Source organism: Balaenoptera physalus, assembly GCF_965194825.1.
Source record: "Balaenoptera physalus genome assembly, chromosome: 7".
NCBI lineage: Eukaryota > Metazoa > Chordata > Mammalia > Artiodactyla > Balaenopteridae > Balaenoptera > Balaenoptera physalus.
In genome coordinates this window covers 22,691,346-22,711,467 of record NC_138886.1, presented here as the reverse complement: position 1 = coordinate 22,711,467, position 20,122 = coordinate 22,691,346, and the positions used below count along the sequence as shown (strand labels likewise).

The 20,122-nt window shown below is 38.0% G+C and overlaps 1 protein-coding gene across 8 annotated transcripts in view; it reads right to left on the bottom strand.

Moving 5' to 3' along the window:
• Positions 1-4,228: 4,228 nt before the first annotated feature.
• LPAR1 (lysophosphatidic acid receptor 1) overlaps positions 4,229-20,122 on the bottom strand; it is a 164,453-nt gene continuing 148,559 nt past the window's right edge. For all 8 annotated transcript variants that reach the window (XM_082469227.1, XM_082469224.1, XM_082469226.1 and 5 more), the window contains one exon: positions 4,229-6,714. In XM_082469227.1, the coding sequence (XP_082325353.1) occupies positions 6,413-6,714 (302 nt within the window). In that variant the 3' untranslated portion in view covers positions 4,229-6,412. The remainder of the gene's footprint in view (positions 6,715-20,122) is intronic.

Sequence of the window (20,122 nt, the reverse complement as noted above, 5' to 3'; positions counted from 1 at the left end):
TAATACAACTTGTAATTTACTTTTAACTTACTTATTTCTCTCCATTATCTCCCTCACTCTTACTAAATTTCAAGCTCCATTAAAGATCTTGAGTATCTCCTTCACAGCAGTATCCTAAGGGTATACAGAGGGCCTCAAAAAAGTCCTTCTGGATGAATAAATTAAAGAACAAGTGATAGTAATAACAATGACAACACCTGATTATGGTCTTACAGTCCTCAGTCAAGAACCATTTAGTAAATGGCACCCTATTTTTAGTTTTGTTCTAGTGATATGAATCATTAAAAGGAGGTGGAAAATATAAGATTATCTCATTCTCAAAGAATTTATAACCTAGCTTGCGATATAGGCATACTTGCAACAATGTAAACCTGACACAGAACAATCCATGCGCCTGCTCATGACCTCATGTTACCTATTACTTTTACTGTACTGGGTTCTTCACAGGATTTTTTAAATGTAATGCATCATACTGATCAAGGAACTCATAATTTGGAAGACCAAGATAGATAAGTACATATGAGGAATTATGAATGACAATATAAAGAGTAGGTAATTAGGTTCAAAAAGTTCTCTAGACAACAAATATTAGGCTCCCAATTTTCCCTCTGAGACACAGTTTCCTCATGTGTAACAAGGTCATCGCAAAGATCAAAATACAAATTATATGAATGTCTTCTGTAAGCTGTAGATAACATTACAGATATAATATATGGTAATATTAAAAATCAAAATAAGTTAAACAAGACACTCAGAAAGCACAAACGTTGTATTATTCTAAGGCGTTGCCCTTGGTTTTTCATTGTTCTTACTTAATTTTAACTGCAATATTCTTAAACATGAAGGGAAACCTTTATCAGGCTTGTGGAACTAAGGAGCATTTCTTGGTCAAGAATACCTTTCCTTGTGGCTCACACATTTTCTTTCATTTAAACAAGCAAGTATTAAATACTATTTAGCACTGTGTGATGTGAGGTGGAGAATACGAAGTAAAATAAGATTCCTTTCCATAAAGAAAGATGCAAGTTAAGAGATGCAAAGCAAGTAACAAAACTAAAGCCTGGCTCCCCTGATGCCAATGGGAAGACATGGAGAGTTTCACAAAACAAGACGTAAAATCACTTTTTGAAAGTCTGTTTGACAGGTAATGTGCTCAACAAATATCTGTGGTCTAGCTTCCATCCTACAGGAGAGAGTCTTACTTTTTACTTAACTCATTTCTGTATTCCTTGAAATATTAAGTTTGTGTAGCTTTTATAATCACAAAACTCTCTCCCTCTCTCTGGAAATTGCATACACAGACACACAACCACCACCTCAATACTCTGGGAAGTATCAGCCCCCCACCCTGAAACCGTTGTTGTATAGAAGTTTTTAGGAGTATGAAAAAAATAGTTAAAATGTGACTGACAAAATGAGAACAGATTAGTGGTTGCTAGGGGTCAGGATGGGGGTAAGGGAGATGAGTGTGGCTATGAAAGTGTAACAGGAGGGATCCCGGTGGTGGAACAATCTGTACCTTGCCTGTATCCATGTCAATATCCCAACTGTGATGTCATACTCTGGTTTTGTAAGATATCACCATTGGGGGAACTGGGTTATGGGTATAAGAATCTCGCCATATTATTTCTTACAACTGCATATGAATCTAAAATTATCTCAAAAGTCTAATTTTAAAATAATAGCAACATTATAACCAATTGAATAAAATCAGAATCCATGAGCCCATACTGGTATAAATAAATGAATAAACAAACAGGAGAGGACAAAGCTTTTTTTCACAGTAGACAGCTAACTAATAAATTTTAAAGAGAAACGAATTAGAAATTCATCATTTGGCAATCATCAGAGTAATGATTCATTCATCCAAGAAATATCAATGGATGCTAAAACTAGATGTTAAAATCTGATGAGGAACAGAATATTTCCTACAAAAAGGGAAAAAATAGTTTTTTTTACAGTGGAGAAATCTGGCAGACTTCATAAGTAATCAAAGTTAACATCACCAGTAATGGAACAAATCAACATCATGTGCTCCTTGACAGGATGCAGTGAGAAGCACCACAGCAGCATTTCTATGTTATTTTGTCAAAGATAAATAATACGAATCTAATTATGAAGAAATATCAGATGAACCCAGAGTGAGGGACATTCTATAAAATGCATAGCCTGTGATCTTTCAATGGCAAGGTCATGTAGGTCAAGAAAAGACTGAGGGACTGTTCAAGATTGAAGATGATTCAAGAGGTATGACAACTAAACACAACCAGTGACCCTTGACTGGATTCCTTTGCTACAAGGAACATTATTGGAAAAACTAGTTAAACTTGAATGCAGTCTGTGAATTAAGTGGTAGTTTATGTCTCAGTGTTAATTTCCTGATTTTGATGGTTGTATTGAAGTTATGAAAGAGAATGTCCTTGTCTGCAGGAATTACACAGTATTCAAGGATGATGGGGCATCATGCTGGCAACCTACAAATGGCTCAGGGAAAATGTTCCATAAATTCAGCAAACTCTTCTGTGAGTTTGAGATTGTTTCAAAATAAAAATTATTATAAAGAATGCAACTGATAATTTTCTCTGCAGTCTAGAGCTCAAGAGATCGTGGTGTGCCCAATTTCTGCTAACTCTTCCAATGAACATACAGTTAAATGAGGATAGCAATGATTGAAAATGCAATTCTCTAAATCAGGGGTTGGCACACTTTTTCTGTAAAGGGTCAGAGAATAAATATTTTAGACTTCGAGTGACAGTCTCAGCTGCAAGTATTCGATACTGCCGTTGCAGTACAAAAACAGCCATAAACAACACATAGCCCTAGTGAGTGTGACTGTGTGCCAATAAAACTTTAATTTATGGACACTGAAATTTGAATTTCATGTAATTTTCATGTTTCACAAAATACTTTTTTCTCCAATCACTAAAATGTAAAACCCATCCTTAGCTCATAGGTCATATAAAAACAGGTAGATTTGGCCAGTGGGTCTTAGTTTGCCAACCTCTGCTTTAGATTTGTAAATGGGTCTTCACCTGCCATATCACTAAACAGATGAGCAGTAAGTAAGCTGTGAATATGAGCATTATCAATGTAAGAATTAGAGAATTTTATATGCCAACTATACAAAGTACAGATGAATGTTACGGACTGAATGGTCCCTGCTTTGGAAGACTGATGACCCATTCTGGCTCCTCGTGACACACATTTCTTCTGTCAGATGGTGCCTCAATCCAAGTCCATCCCAACACACAAACCGACCCCAAGCCTTCCTAGGGTTTGGGATCAGGTAAACTCGGTGTTACAAAATAAGCAATTTGTTTCCAAAGGTCTTAATGTAAAAATGTTCTGCTTACCTTGGTATAATGAAGGGACCTGATCGAGAAGCATTTCTACGGTTTTTATCTAGCACAAGTCACACTCTGGGTTTAAGAAGAAGGGCTGGAAACAGTATCAAAATTCCATTTCAGAAGTTGAGAGACTATTGGAATAAATGAGAAAGATGATGAACAATGGAACCTAAAGCAATAGTTAACTGGGAAAAGAGGATGGGAAAACTGATAAGACTCACTAATTGTATAACGTTAGCTGAGGTTTTGAGTCTAGGAAATTACGGTTTCACTAAAAAAAAAAAAAAAAAATCATTGTTAATTTGTGAAGAAGACTCCTGAGACATTTGATTTCTAACAATCTTACAACCACCTAAATTTAAAGGTTCAGTATTCTATTCCAAATACTCATTGAGACATTCATTTGAATAACCATTGTTATTTTTCCCGTCTTAGCAATATATCGAAAATATAATTAGCGTATAACTGGAAGATACCTACCACTTTTATCCTGTTAGTCATTAAATCTAAAAACATAAAGACCACTGTAACTTTATAAACTCCTAGTGAGAGTTTTCCATAAAGTCATTATAAAGTTTTTATAAAATCAGTTTTTCCAAAAGAAACTCACTCTAACAGCTATACTGCTGACAAGTGAAGTATTGTCCTAAGATGTTACCTCTCCTTTCATGCAACATAAATCACCACCTCTTGTACACTGGAAAGACTTATGACTCAGGTTGACAAAAAAGCAGTTCTGAGCTGGGGAAGCATATGGTGGCTACATGTGTGAGTTCAGAAGCCCTTGCGGCAGGAACAGAAAAGAGGTCACAGAAGGCAGGCACCAAGCAGTGCAAGGACGACTCTTCAACAAAAGAAACAGCACTGACCAGAACCACACATTAGCAAACACTGATTGAGAATGATTTATTAAAGTCCAATTAGTATGTTTTTAAATTTCAAATAGTCCACATCTCCTTCAGAATAAATGCGCATGAGTAAAAGTCCAAGTTCGTTTCTTTCCCTTCCACTATAAAATGCTCTGTATTTTGTGTCAAGTCTGTGCAAACACCTTTCTGCTAACCGGTTCCCCATATTCTTTCCAGTTTGGGCACTTGTTGAGTCTGCCCTCTGTTCAAATGGTGACCATGCACTGACCTCCTCCTTCCTAAATAACCATTCTTCTTCTGGACATCTCTCTCTCAAACATACTCCTGACTTTCCCACACCTGCTTCGTGACTGTGACTTTACTGGTTACTTATTACGACGAACTGGTGCAATAATTAGTTTACCCGGACAGTTGAACAGGTATCACCTAATATGGCGGCATCTGTAGGGGTGACCTTAGAGAATACACAGTATCCAGTCACATACCAACACGCTCAACCCATTTGCTACAGAAGCTATTTAACGTGAAGATGATCCTTTATTCACTCGGCACGTTTGATTTCTTTGCACTGTCTTCAATTCTACACTAGGGTTGTGGCTACCGAGAGCTGGACCATCCACTGCTCAAATGAAATTTGGAATTGCTAGACATATTAAGTAGGGTATCCTGGCTATTTGTGGCAGTTGACTGTTTCTAGTCCATCTTGTTATATAAAAAAAGTCACTCTCAACTAAAGTAACCACTGCATTTCCTTTGTAAAAAGGTAATTTAACTGGCTTTCCTCACAATTGCCACCTACATAGGGCAAAAGCAGGAAATCCCCTTTTATAAAAGGTAAGAGCATAAAAAGACATTTCACATTAAAAAAAAAAAAATCCTTCATGGGAATGTGTCCTAAGTAAATAATCAATTATATGAACAAAGTTTTATGTACATAAAAATTTTGCAACGTTATTTATAATAGTGAAAATTAGACATAACCTAAGTAGTCAACAATACAGGAATGGGTTAAATAAACTGAGTTGCATCCATTAAATGGAATATTATATAGCCATTAAAATTATGTTTTTGTAAAATTTTTAATGCCATAGGAAAATGTGGCAATTATGCAGTGGAAAAAACAAACTGGTTATAAAACTGTTTACAGTATGATCCCAATTATATAAAAAGGTATATAATATACATATAGGCATACACAGGGGAAAAGCTGTTAATGGTGGTTACTTCTGAGTTGTGATATTATCAGTATTTTTTCTGTTTTATACATTTCTGTATTTTTCAAGTTTTCTACAATGACTATGTATTATAATACAGAAAAACACAGGTCATTAAAAAATTCCTCTGATGAACTAATAATTAGAATGTACTTGGGTACTATAAATATGTGGGAACAATACCACTGTGCTCATCTCTATAACTTTTATAGAGTACACATTCTTCTGATAATAAACTTCCATTCCCTGTTTGTTTTATACATGCTACAACACTTTAATAAAAAAAGGTAATATTGTGATTAGATCATTGTTTGTTTCATAACCTAAACAAATACTGGCTTTGACATCTAGGTTCTTCTATTTCCTAGAAGATTTAAAATTAATACCCTTTTATCTTTTTAAGTACAGCATACTGCATACATACATTACATGCATGCTTTCTAAAAAAAGTAATTCTAATTTACAGTTTTCCTACATAAGGAAAAAAATGGAGTTATGATCGTTTAAAAACAGTCTATAGTCTTATCCATCACAAGCATGCTGATAGGCATAAACATGTTTATTAAATGAAATGTAACCGTTAAAAAGAAAAAAAGGGAAGCCTGTATGTAAATGAAGTTGTGGATTCAATTAGTCAGAATTGATTCTGACTTGCACCAAACCACACAAAATCTTTTGAAGACTAGTTAGTGTAGTGTAAATGGACACTCCAGAGTCTGTTTATGAACTCTATTGCAAGGTCTCCACTTTCTACTTTCAAAAGGAACGGGGAGCAGGATGAGGGATGTCCCATAAGCTAATTTTTCAATATACATCAAGTCTTGGTGGGTCTAGGAACAAATACTGCCACGGGTTAGTGTTTAAGTACGCGAGTGTGTTTTTCCTCTCTCTCACACCCCGCCCTGCCCGTGCCTTTGGGAAGGGGGAGGATGATCATCCCTCAGTAGATGATGGCCGCGTCTCATCTTAGTTAGTTTCCTTTCTAAACCACGGAGTGGTCATTGCTGTGAACTCCAGCCAGAATGGTGTGGTTGACGGAGGACGCTGAGCGGTCGGAGCCTTCCGTGGGGCCGCTGGTGTTCTCACTGCGCTGGCAGCAGAGGATCTGCCTGAAGGTGGCGCTCATCTCCTTGTCGCGGTAGGAGTAGATGATGGGGTTCATGGCAGAGTTGAACTCGGCAAGCAGAAGGAAAAACTTCTCATAGGCCAGAACGTCACACTGTGGGCAGCACACGTCAAGAAGTAACAACACCAATCCAGGAGTCCAGCAGATGATAAAGGCACCTGCGAGGACGGGGAGCGGGATCGGGGAGGTTGAAAAAAAAGAGAGAACAGAAAAATAGAATGATGAGGCGAGCAACCATGGGGTGAAACGATTTCAGTTCAAGGTAAAAATACTGAGCTTCAAAGCCACCGGATCATCATTTGCAATAAAATGTTCATTTTCTGAAATAATCAGAAAAGGTTTTGACGATAAAATGAGCAATTGAATAAAATCTCATTAATTCAGACCTTACTAAAATTGAGTATTTCTGAGACATTGATGATGATTATTTTGAGCAAAACAGAGTTTGCTAAGCAATTGCGGTATGAAATCGAGACATCCTGCAGTCAGGATACACACTTTGATGCTTATAAAAATACAGTTTTTAATAGTATAAGACTGTTTTCAGGCAAAAGCACTGTGACAAACACCCTTTAACGTTTAGTTGAGGCACAGTTTCCGGATTCGGTTTGACTGGGCTCAAATCCTTGCTCTGTTATTTAACAAACTGGGCGAACTTAGGCAAATTACTTTCCTTTTTTAATTGACGTAGAGTTGATTTACAACATTGTGTTAGTTTCAGGTGTACAGCACAGTGATCCAGTTTTGTGTATATATGTGTGTGTGTGTGTGTGTAGATACACATATATATGTACTCTTTTTCAGATCCTTTTCCATTATAGGTTATTACAAGATCCTGAACACAGTACCCTATGCTACACCGTAGGTCCTTGTTGTTGGCAAATAAGTTTTTTACCTCAGTTTTCTCATCTGAGAAATAGAAATGATTCCATTTGCCTCATTTGGGGTGTGGCAGGAGTAAATGAGTGTCCAGAAAATAATCACGCAGTAAATCTTACCAGAAACAGCAGTAGCAATAATATTGTTATTATCTGCTCAGCAGCACGGGCCTGTTTGGAAATAGCAATTTCCAACAGTAAGATGCACATTTACTTTTATTTTAAGTCAACTATCACTTAAATGGTACTTTTCTATATGCTTTACAAACATTAACTCACTTAATCTGTACCACAGCTGTAGGAGATAGAAACTATTATCTCATCACCCAGAGGAAGAAACTGAGAAACAGAAAAGTAAAATAACTTGGCTCAAGGCCACGGTCCTGGAAAGTGGCAGACCCGAGGCAAACTCCAGAGTTTCTGCTCTTAAAGGCTGGCTCCAGAGCCCATGCTCCCGTAAACACTGTGTTATATCCCCACTTCTTAAATTAATAAAATTAAATCTTTTAAACCAAAATGTTATGCTCTAGATGTTTCCTATTTAAATTCTCTTGCTTCTCCAACTCTTCTGAATCATGAATATTTTACTATAACTGTAAAGGGATGGAAATACAAATTATGTTCTTAGTTCCAACTTATTTAGCTCCTGAAACCACTCACTTGGCTCCCAGGGGAAATGGAGGTTGTGAAATAGCATTAAAATCTACCACCATATTACCCCAGGAATGAGCTGGGGATCCTTGGCTAAGAGAACGTGAACTGGTGGGCACCATCATGTCCTATTACATCTTACTTGATGGGCCCCTTACGTGTAATTAGGCTACACAATGAGCAGACAGGGAGTAGGGATGATCCCAGAAGTACATTTGAAGCTTTTGATTTAAATGGCACTGGCCTAGGTGAAGGCAGGCTTGGATTGGGGTCGTGAATTGGACTAGCCTCAAGGAATGAGTTTCACAAAATGTAAACAAATGAGATTTAGTCTCCAAACAGCCCAGTTTTGAATGTGAGCTTTCTTTTTTTGAAACTTTTCAGCAGGGAAATGAAAATAAAGCAAGGAGCAAAGTATCCCCATAAAGCTCTTTGTTCTAAACACAAATGTGTATTGGTTTTAAACTGCTGTTCGCTTTGAAGACTGGCCAAGGTGCTTCATTTTCTAATAAATACAATACCTTAGACTTTGCTTAGGGAGAAAAAAAAATATTTCAAAAATCAGGAGATAATAGCCAACGAGCTATTTGAACTTCAAGTAAAAATGTTAATAAAGCATTCATTCCAAGTCCTTGAATTTCCTTGCTTGAAAATCACTCAGAAAGCTAAACATAAAGGAAAATCAAAGGAATGCCTCTTGAGTTTCAGAAATAATGCATTATTCATTGAGAAGCCGGGAAGGGAATTATTCTCAGGATGGAAAATGCTTGGATGGAAAATACATGGTCCCATTATTCCATTTACTTGGAAACTAAAAACATGCAGGCCCTTCATGAATGGGAGAGCATTCTTTCAAGTCTCCTTTCCCCCTTCTTTTATCAAAGCTCTAGTTGAGCTCAAATTCAGAGCCTGATTAGATACCAGCAACATGCATCTCAATAGATTTATTTTAAGTAACACGATCTTTTTCTCCTTCCAGGCAGCAGAAGGGAAGACCCTTATTCTCATGGATTTGCTCAAGCTGTCTTTCTTCAAAAGTGGCAGAATTCAAATACAGTCATTTGTTGTTTATAACTTCTTCTAATTTTTAAATTCAAAAAGTGCAAGATCTTTGCGATAAAAGCCATGATGGTCTCAGGAACTAGCCCAATGGGCCTTACCAACCCTGCAAGCAGCCTAGATTAGAGACAGGAAGTGGGGACACCATAGTCTGACCAGGAGCTAATACACATGGGTGCTTCACTGAGGAACTCCAAGTCCTCTCCCTTCTTCTTCATTAAAAGGAACTGTTTTTAGTACTACAATTAGGCCCAACCACACGGTCCCAACACTCTGTGCTTGGATCTTCGAGACCTGATTGAGTAATTTAAGAGACTCAGTACAGGCCTCAAAAATCAACATCTAAAATCAATCATACAGAGCTTTTCCTTCTTCTCCCTTCCCCTCTCTTTCACAGAGGTGCCGAGGATCAAACTGACCAAAAGCTGAAGGTGGACTACCTCAGTGGAAAAATGGGCCCTGGAAAATTCCAAGGTGATTAGGCTTCTAAACAATCGTGATTGAACATTATGAGATCAACTTTGCTCAAATCACGGATTTACCACCAAGTTTCTATAAACAAGAACTACAACCAAGCCCCTTTAGTAAAAAGGAGCCAACCATAATCCAGTCAGGTCATAGAACTTGAGATGAGCATTGGGGACCCTTGATCCTTAATCTGTGGACAGATTACCAACACACAATCTGTAGAGACTCAAGTGCACACCTATAAGGCAGGTTGATAAGAATGAAAAGAACCTCCATCTCCACATCTGTAAAGTGGAGAAATAATAGCTCTCTGCCTACTCCATAGGGTGTGGCGAGGATCAAATTGAGATAGATATGATGCGTAAAAGCCCTCTACACACTGCACATCTACCTGACTACACTACCTATTGCCATCATGAGAGGCATAATGTGTGCAGGCTGGTGAAGCACAGTTCCAGGGCAGATTTCTTCCAGGGCAAAATGTGGAAGCATGTTTTGGACCATGAAGACCTGGCATTTCAAAAAGTTCTGAGATGACACCATCCTAATTATAAGAGATTCCTAGGACTTGCAGTTGGATGTGACAAGAATAACAAGAAGGAAAAGAGAGGAACACAGAGAAGCATGGAAGCCTCAAATCACTTTGGAGTTTCTCATGGGTCAGCTCAGTACCTACCAAGATGATGAATAAGATAATGTGGTACTCAGTAGGGACAGTCCTTTAGGTAGTTCGCATATTTCCGGAACATTTCTGATGGACGAATCCCCACAGATCAAGGAATAAAACCAAGGATGGTATGCAATAGCATGAAAGAAAGAGGAAGCACAAGTAGTTTGTGGTTGCTTATTGTAAAGTCAGAAGCAGAAGTAGCAGAAGATAAGATGTTCAAGACCGTGAAGACCTTGTACACAGCCTGGCAAAGATATTTGAAATTTTTCCAGTCTAGCATTGATTCTCAACCCCAGCCACATACTACAATAGCCTGCAGAACATATAAGAAATAATGATCTTCATCTATCCTTCCTCCCATGAGATTTTAATTTCATTGGCCTCATTGGCCAGAGTCTCATTTAATATACAACACTGTAAGAGAAGGGAAGAAGAAAATGATGTGGATAAAAATAAAGGCAAAACCATCAGATATTTCCAAATTCCAGAGGCGAAAGAACAGCCTGAACAGAAGCAGTGGCAATGGGAGAAGAGAGGTATGAAAGGATTGGAAAAGTATTTAGAAGATGGACTGCATGGAATGGATGAGAAAGATATGAGTCTAGAATGATTCCTAGATTCTCCATTTGGGTGACAGAAGGATGGTGCTACCTTCCACTGAAGGAAGAAACACAGGAGAAAGTATCAGTTGGTGTTTTCTGAGGGTAGGTGAGGAGAACACAGATGGTGCCCTAGGTTTTATTTATCTTCAGCTTGAGGTACCTGCATGACTTCAGATGGAGAGGCCTTAAAGACACCCTGATGGGCTCATGGCAATTTGAGTCCTTTAAGACTGTTTCTCAGTAGGCTGAACAAGAGTGGTTACATTTGGCATGATTTGCCAATATTGCAAGTAACATGGGGAGGAGAATAATCAAAATATATCTGCGGTTTGGAATAAATAGCAAAAGTCGCTCTTCCTCGAGTGAGCTTCAGTCCTTTCTTCTACATCTGTCAAATCAATCTGTGAGGGCCCCGGTGCCCACGAAGATGGAAGGAGAGATGCTGGAATGTGGACGCAAAAAGCAGGGAGGAAGGAGGCTGTTTTGGAAGAAGGGGTCACAGCTGCAGAGCAAGATCAGATTACCACACCTTCCCTGAAATCTACACACCCCCATCAGCTGAATAATGCTTACCATCTGGTCTCACAATTAGAGGCTTTTTTCTAGAGGGACTTTTTCCTAACTAGTTGAACTTTGCTTATATTTGGAACATAAGAACCAAAGTTAAAAAGAAAAAAATGTCTGACAGAGAAGACCTCAAGGGAGGGAGTCCAAGGTTTTTGATGAAAAAAACAGAAAGCACTTCCAGTCTGGTTGGCAAATTTGTGTTTTTACAAAAAAATCAGACATCTCACAGATCTAAAACAAGTCAAGGTAAATCCATCCTACACCGCCTTTGTGTCCGAGTTAACCTCTCCTTGGCCTCGCTCTTCTTGCTTCTCAAATGAGGATCTCAGTCCTCCCTACGAAACCAATGCGTGTTAAACCATGTTAAGATGGGTCCCCGCCTCTCCTCTGCCCCCTTAAACATGTTTTCGGATTTCTACCCAGCTCTGTCTTGGAGTGAACTAACTAGAATAAGACTGGCTCACCAGAGCATTATTACCCACTAATATCTAAAAAACAATGCTACTCTAAAGGCCTAACAAAGGTTTTTCTTAAAAGTCCTTATCATTTTTAAATAACAGATATATTTTAAACTTAAAAATATATATAATTTATATATATGCACACATACATATATATACATACATACACTATATAAATGTATATATAACATATATGTATGTGTGTTACATACCCCCACACATTCAAAACAGTCACTGCGTCTTAGTGTCTTAAAAAAGACAATGAAAAAAAAAAAGACAATGAGATTTATTTTCTTTCACACGAGACCCAACGAAAAAGGGATCATGTCACTTACATATTCTTCACATAGGAGACAATTCACCATCCTCAGAACAATTAAACCTGTTTTGCCTCCTAAACATAGTGATTACAAAATTTTTCAAACACAGATTTCCCTCCCTTATTCTAAAAATGATCAATCTTAAATCTTACAGAAAATCAGTGTTGTCAACCACAGTTCAACACCGTCTAACTGAGAAAGTGATACTAAACTTATTGCATGACTGTGGTCTAGCTGTTACCGAAGTGATTTGAATAATACTTATCCCTTAAAGGATAAATGAAACTCCCCCTGCCCAGAATCTTTCCTTAGAAAAAGTTCAACATAAACAGGGAATTTGTAATTGGTTTTACAACATATTTAATTTTTCAGCTATGGATTAGGATTCTCCCAAAATGGTACAGGTCTAAACGACTACTGAAATCTGGCTGAAAATACTCACAGAATATAGCTGATGACAGAATCCTGTGGATTTTATTCTTTGCAGTTCATGAACTACTGGATGTAGTAGTTCATGGATCGACAAGATATGTGTTACCCAGAAGACAAAATTCGAGGATGAAAAAACATAATGGAAATTTAATTTATAATTCATTATTTTACTAACAAAATGAGGGGAAAAATTAAAATTTAATCCAAAAGCAAATTCAGAAATATTCTTGCAACCTAAAAATGTTTATTTAAAAATTATGTGTGTGTTTATGTGTGTATATATATATATATAAATGGCTATATATATATATATTTAATGGCTGAAAGACACAGAAAGAAGAAGAGCAGAAACTGTAAATATGATAGTGCATTTGGAGACTGACTATGTCTCTTACAGTTGCTAAATGCTCTGAATTGATGCTTATGAAGTACAGACTCTTGGCAGAGTAGGAGGGAGGCACAGTCTGTCCTACTACAGTGAGATAGCTGTGTGCCTAAGATATCTCTTGTTATCAGAAACTTGTATTAAAAAGTTTTTTTAAGTGATAAAAATGATTATTCAATTGGGAAGTGGGTATTTAGGCTAAAGAGTTCCAAATTCAAATCATAAACATATTTTTGTACATGAGTTTCAGTTTAACTACACGTTCAGAGTAAAATATCGGTTGCTCAAAACTAAGACAAAATATCACAAAGCAAGTTCTAACACATAAATCCTGAACAAAAATCAATCAGTTCTAAAGCCATCAAAATAAACTGCATCAAGATCACTTCTCAGAATTTATCCTGTAGATATATTTACACATAATACAATTACGTATGTGCCAGGAATTCTTTGCAGCATTGTTTATTTTTAAAAATTGGAAATAATCTAGGCAACCACAAGTAGAGAAGTAAAATAAATTAAGTTGATTCATAAAGTGGGATTCTATTCAACTTTCTAAAGTTCTCAAGAAATTCTATCCTTACCAAATGATCTCCAAGATACACTGTTAAGTAAGAACAAGATGTTAAAACATACAGATAAAATGGTATCAATTATCCTTTAACAACAGAAACAAAAAAAGTGTGTGCACACGCAAACACAGATACCCTATAATAAGCTTCAGTTGAGGCTAACAGTCAATTAATTTAAAAAATGTTTAGAACACAAAATTATAAAAATGATACCTTCAATATTTTATTTGAATTTAAAATAACGATTTGTATTCATTTGCCAATCCTTCAACCTAGAGCCAAGGCTTTATATTTGAATATGGGTCTGTTAACTGGAGTTCTGCATCACCTTCCAAGCAAAGCCACACCAATAAAGCATCACATACTCCCTCCAAATTGGCTTCTTCAAAGTGGAGTCAGAACTTAAAATTCTTGCAAAGCAATTTGAGTACAAAAACCTTGCTGATTTTTTATGGTTTTCCCCACACTTACAGTTGTTCTCTCCAGAAAATTTAAAGCAGTTTCTTTTTGCAACTTGTCTTCACTGAATATTAACAAAGCCTTCCCCTTAGCTTTCCCAGAAACATTTTCTCGTTGCCCTCATTTTTATTAGATAATGTGATATTTACCTAGTTACATTATTGTTAGAATAACCTGGCACTTTAGGAGCAAAAACAATTGATTCTTGGTAACTGTCAGAGCTGAATGACTTGGTCTTAGGCTATAGTCGACTAACCCTTTTTTAAAAATTCATCTAAATATATGAGTGTATACTATATGTCAGGTACTGAGGATGCCACAGTGAACCAAACAGAAAAAACTATCTCCCCTCATGGAGCTTAGGTTCTAGGACGGATGTGAAAGACCTTTACTAACAAAAGAAATCAGTAAACTATCTTTTAGAGGAGGGCAGTATTTGGAGACTATGGGAGAGCAAGTGAGGAAGGAGGAGGGCAGCTAGAGGCTCACACAGTGATCCAGACAAGAGCTAAGGGTGGTTCTGAACATGAGACGGTGGTGATCACAGACACAGGTTGATGGTAAAGCTGATATGATTCGCTGATAGACTGAGTGCTAGGAAGAGGGAGAGGAGGGGAGGAAACCTGTAAGCAACTGAAAGAAAGGATTTAGCGACAAGGAGGTCACTGAGGACAGTTCAGTGGGTCTTGAGAATGGAAGCCTCATTGTAGTAGATTCAAGAGTGAACAGGAGAGAAACTGGACCCTCCAAGTACAGACAAAGCTTTTAGGCAGTTTTGCTGTGAAAGGAATAAGAGAAAAGTGGCTATGGGTATGAATTACTATGTTTTACGAAGTTTTTGTTAATAATCAAAATGGTTAAGGGAAAGCTAAGAATAGGTATATACTCTATGTGTGTGTGCATCACACATCCCTCACATATATGTTCATATACGTACAGATTTTTAGATTGCTATACCAGAAATTGATTATCATCAATTATATCTAAACTGTATACTTTAAATATATGTAGCTTGTTATATGTCAATTATACTTTAATAAAGGGGGGAGGGGAAAAAGAGGGGGAGGGGGGGAGAGAGAGAGAAACTGAGATAAGAAAGATTGAATTATCACCAAATCATTTTTAGTTTGTTTTTCCCATCTGTTGGTAGGAAGCATCTGTCTGGCCCTCTCAGAAGCATGCAGGGAGCTTAGTGGCTCAGACTGCGTGTGTGGGCAGGGAGAGGGGGCGGGGGCGGGGGCATAGTTGTCCAGCAGTGTCCATGGCTGGGTGGTTGAGTCTTTCAATCCAGGAATGAAATGCTAGAAAGCCCTTTTGGCTTCAGAACTAAAGCTCATCTGCATTAAATATGATATTCTTATCTTTTAAGATAAGCTAACAGACGGGGGAAGATTTATAATCCTATTAATGACGGAATGAGTAGTAAATCCATGGACCCACCCATATACTGTTGACAGCAGAGTCATCTGACAATCTTTTTGGAGGCAGTTTGGCAATGTCTAAATTTAAAATGTCCTATCTTAACAATTCCACCTGTAGAAATGCATCACATCCAGAAATACTTGAAGCAGCATATATTATGAATACAGAATGCTTGATGAAGCAATATTTGTACTGGGGGAACACTGTAAATCTAAACATTCGCTGACGTTATATATAAGTGGAGTAGTAAGCAGCCATCAAACAGACTGACACCGCTCTACTGTACTGACCCACGTCAGAAGATACACAAATTGTATGAAGCCTGTAAGGTTACAATATTCCATTTGTTATAAAATCTCTATAGATATGCATATACACCTTACATGTATTACAAAAAGTCTAGAAGAATACACACCAGATTGTTGACAGGAGTTACCACAAGGAGGCAGGGGTGGCAGTATGGACTTTAAATTTTAATGTAAATATTTCTGTAATTTTGGGTTTTTTACAAAGAGCATGTTTCTCTTTAATAATTAAGGAAACAGTTGACAATATTCAGGCATTATTCCCACAGGCACTCCAGAAGCTAGTTGGTGAGGAGGAGGATGGATTGAGGCTCTTTGCAGATAAAATTTCTTCTAACCTCCCAGGCTGCGCAACTGGAGGATTTTAAGGGTCAGTATTCATATTTTACAGGAGAAAAGAGACAGGCCTCAGGTCACATACTGTTTCTTTCGCTTACTAGTTGTGTGACAATGGACAAGTTATTCAATGTCATTGAGCCTCAGTTTCCTTATCTGTCAAGTGGGGATACTATGTACTTGCAACACTGCTGCGAGGACAGAATGAGACACCCTGCAGGTAGAATATAAAGCGTGAGGCCACCTAGTAGCCTCCCTCCATTTTTTCCCCTTTCGTTCTCCTTCAGGGAAAACTCAAGGAATAAATCTAGAAGAAATATGGATATCCGGGGCAAACTGCTATTGGTTCTCCCAACCTAGAGAGAGCGAACTGCGGGGCTGCGTGCTCTGGTACACCGCCACCTCAGCCGCAAAGGAACCATCAGCCTGGTTTCCTTCAGTTCAAGAACCTTCCGAAAGCCCCCACCAGCATTTCTTGATGAGCTCTCCAATTCCAGGTCATCCCCTTTCTTCTTTCAGTTGGAAATAAAAGGAGTATTTTCTTTTCATTTCTTACTTTTAGAGCCTGCCTCATACGAAAAAGGATTTGAGGTAAGAGACAAATTAATACAGAGTCTAAGTGATCCTTGATTTTCCTAGGCTTCAGGCAGAGGGGAACAATTTCTAAAGCGTAATGGGCCACCTTAGCCTGTTCTGCTGCTCTCGAGTTCTGGAAACAATAAAATCCTTCTGGCTTCGGAGAGCCTGGGAACACGGGAATGGAGACGCTGTACTCTGAGCCTGTTCAGAGCTGGCACAGCCAGTGGGGGGGTCTCTGGGCAGCTTGCTCCAAGTTTCTCTGGGGCGGATGCTGCCGCCTGGCCAGGCGACAGTGTGGGCCCCTCCATGAGGAGAGGCAGGACTGAGTGCCCCGGTCAAGGCCCAAGGCGGAGGCCAGATCTTCCTCCTAACTGTGAAGCTGGGTGAGGCTGTCTTGTTTTTAACGACAGGGCCTGACTCAGCTGAGATGTTCGAAGAAAACAGATAAGGCAGGGAAGGAACTTCTTCAGGGAGGGGACGCAGGCCTCACATTTCTGTTGCCCACAGGTTATGGCTGAGGAGGGGATGGTGGGGACGGATCAGGCCATGAAAGCACTGAGGGTGGGTGGTCAGCATTCGATGCTCTCCGGCCACCTCAGTAGGATTGGACCCCACCCTCCTGAAACAGCTGGGCTGCTGGGAAAGGGCCAGGGCTGAGAGAATTCCATCACACTCTGGTTTTGGCAAAAGGGGAAAAGAAAACAGATAAAACAAAAAATTTTCCTAAGAACAAATGAAGTCAAGAGGGGTTGCATGTTTGCTTTTGTAAGGAAAGGGAAGGGACGCTTTGGACCACCCCAGACATTTCTCTTGCTTTTCTCCTTACATTCACCCACCCACTTCGTATACATTTCTTAATAAAAGACCTTAATCAGTTCAGGCTTACAGAGAGAAAAATCCTGTTAGGGAAGATATAAAGCTGTGGCGATTCATCTGCCTACTTTCTGCTCCAAGCTGTCAGTAAAATATCTGCTTCCAGTTTAGACTGGAGAGAGAAATGGACTTTCCTGATTTCACCCAGGGCTATGATGCCGATGTAGACCTTCAAGTCTAACTTGTAAAGAGTCTTGTTACCTCTTAAGATTTTAAACTCTGCTGATACTTTTCAGTGCTCTAATTTTTCAAAATTACTATTGATGGTTTCCTTTTAATAAACCTTTATTTTTCAGACACCTCTTATTTCTTCCAGTCTTTTGTAGTTTTTGATTTTAACTATGTAAAGTTATAAAGTGCAATGACACCTTTTAAATGCATTTCTACAAGATACCTTTTATAATGCCCAGTTGAACTTATCAGGGGCAACCCACCTATGGAACATACACAAGGCATCTCAAAGTGTGAAATGTAGTTGCTTAGTCTGACTACTGACAGTTTATTCTGCAGTTTGCACTTAAATGTTTGATTTTGAAAAATTCCCTATTGTGCTCCAGGGTACAACGTGGAAAGTAACCCAACACCTAAATTGGTAAGAAAAACAAAGCAAAGGATCAGCAAAAATAGTACCATTCCATCTTATTAGATGGAATAGTATAATAAGATTAGAAAGTTCCAATAAGATGGAACTATTATTATTATAATACGAGTGAGGTTGCTTGATTAAAGACTTCTGAAGAGTGTACTACACATGAACATTTATCAGATAAATAATACATGTAAGCATGGCTTAAAAGTTGGGGCTGAGGGTGAGTAACTTGTATATGGATGTGCAACTTTTTATTCAGGCAGAAGAAATTTTTTCCTGCATCCTGCCTTCCCACCCTCCAACCCCCTTAGCATATTCACAAAGCTCCAACAGATCAGAATTGCACACAGATCATATAGGGAGAAACCTCTGTATCAGTGCTATCTCTTGCATAAGTTATAGACACCTGTGTTCTCCAAACGAGAGTATTCTCATCATACTTTCTTTGATGATCATAAGATCTACAGTAGAAGAAAAAAGACAACTAGAAAGATAGGGAGAAAGGCAGGATAAGCAGCAAGAAAAAGAACTGGGTATTGACTAAAATGAGCTCTTTAAAGTTTTTTTTTTAACTGAGCAGATACCCACACTACTCCTGTCAATGACTGTCATCTCTACAGCACTGTTGTCGAATTTTCATCATTTGGGGATTATTTCATATAAGTTACATAAAGTTCACAATCATAGAAATTTTAGAGGAAGGAAGAAAACGTTTAATAGAAAAATGGGGGTTTCAAGAAATCCTACTAATAAAACTTGCAACCTTGCAAAAGTCATGTTCTCACCAGCCCTCAGATTGTATATATATATATTTCAGGAGTTGAAAAGACTGGTGGTTCTTAATCATTTCTATGACATCAGCCCCTCTCAGAGTCCAAAGAAAGGCAATGCTCTAGCCTCAGGGGGAAAAAAAGTGTCCTAAAACAACTTTTTGCTTACAGTTCTAGGCAATCCACACCAAAATCTCTGGACCAAATTATTTTTTTGCAGTGCTAGTTGTGCTTTCAGGAATTTTAAGTCTGTTTGGCTTTGTCTAGTAAATTTGGAATTGCAGAACTATAACAGAGAATTTACATAATTTGGCGCTTTTATTCACCTATGTATGAAATTAAAACTTTTTTATGCAGATTAATATGCACAAAGAAACACGAATTTAAATCCAACTTCAATACTAGTATTGTAGTGAGGGTTTCCACCCCAGATAGAAATAGTCTACAGAGAGGCAGTGTGAAACTATAAAAAGAACATTACTTTTAAAATAAGGAGAACTGGATTAAAAATGTTTTCAAAGTTGCGAGGGGCACGCGAGGATCTTCTGGTTCACTGCATGCATTTATGAGATGAAGACAAGAGGTCTAAAAGAAAGGTCTCCCATGTTGCCCTTTCCACAAAACACAAGCAATGGGACCATCTTTTGCCCCACACTGACTTCTCTGGGTCTCAGTTTACTTATTTGCAAAATGAAAGAGATCCTTTACAGTCTGAATAGTTTATGGCTAATTAAACTACAATTTTTAATTTGTCCCTTTGCTACAGGAGTTAAGTCTTATGTATGCTACAAGCTGCAACACTCATAAAATCAAGCCGTTCATGGAGTCTACATCACCTTACCTCCAAAACATCTGATGAATGTTTTCATTGCATTGGTGCAAAGAAAGAACAAGTTAATTCCTTGCAGTGGTAGCTACCACATAAAGTAACAGATTTTGATTGATACCAAAAAAAAAAAACCAAAACCTGATAATCCTCCTAGATGACTCAAACATGAGGCATTTATTTTTTAATGCAATACAAATTATTCCAATAGAACACAGGATGATTCTGGAGATGTTTGTAATTAATATTAATAGTAAAAAGTGCTGCTACATTTTGTTACCCAGAGACAGCATACTATGACGTATTCTCTTCTTCACATCATGGAATCACTAGGAACTTTTA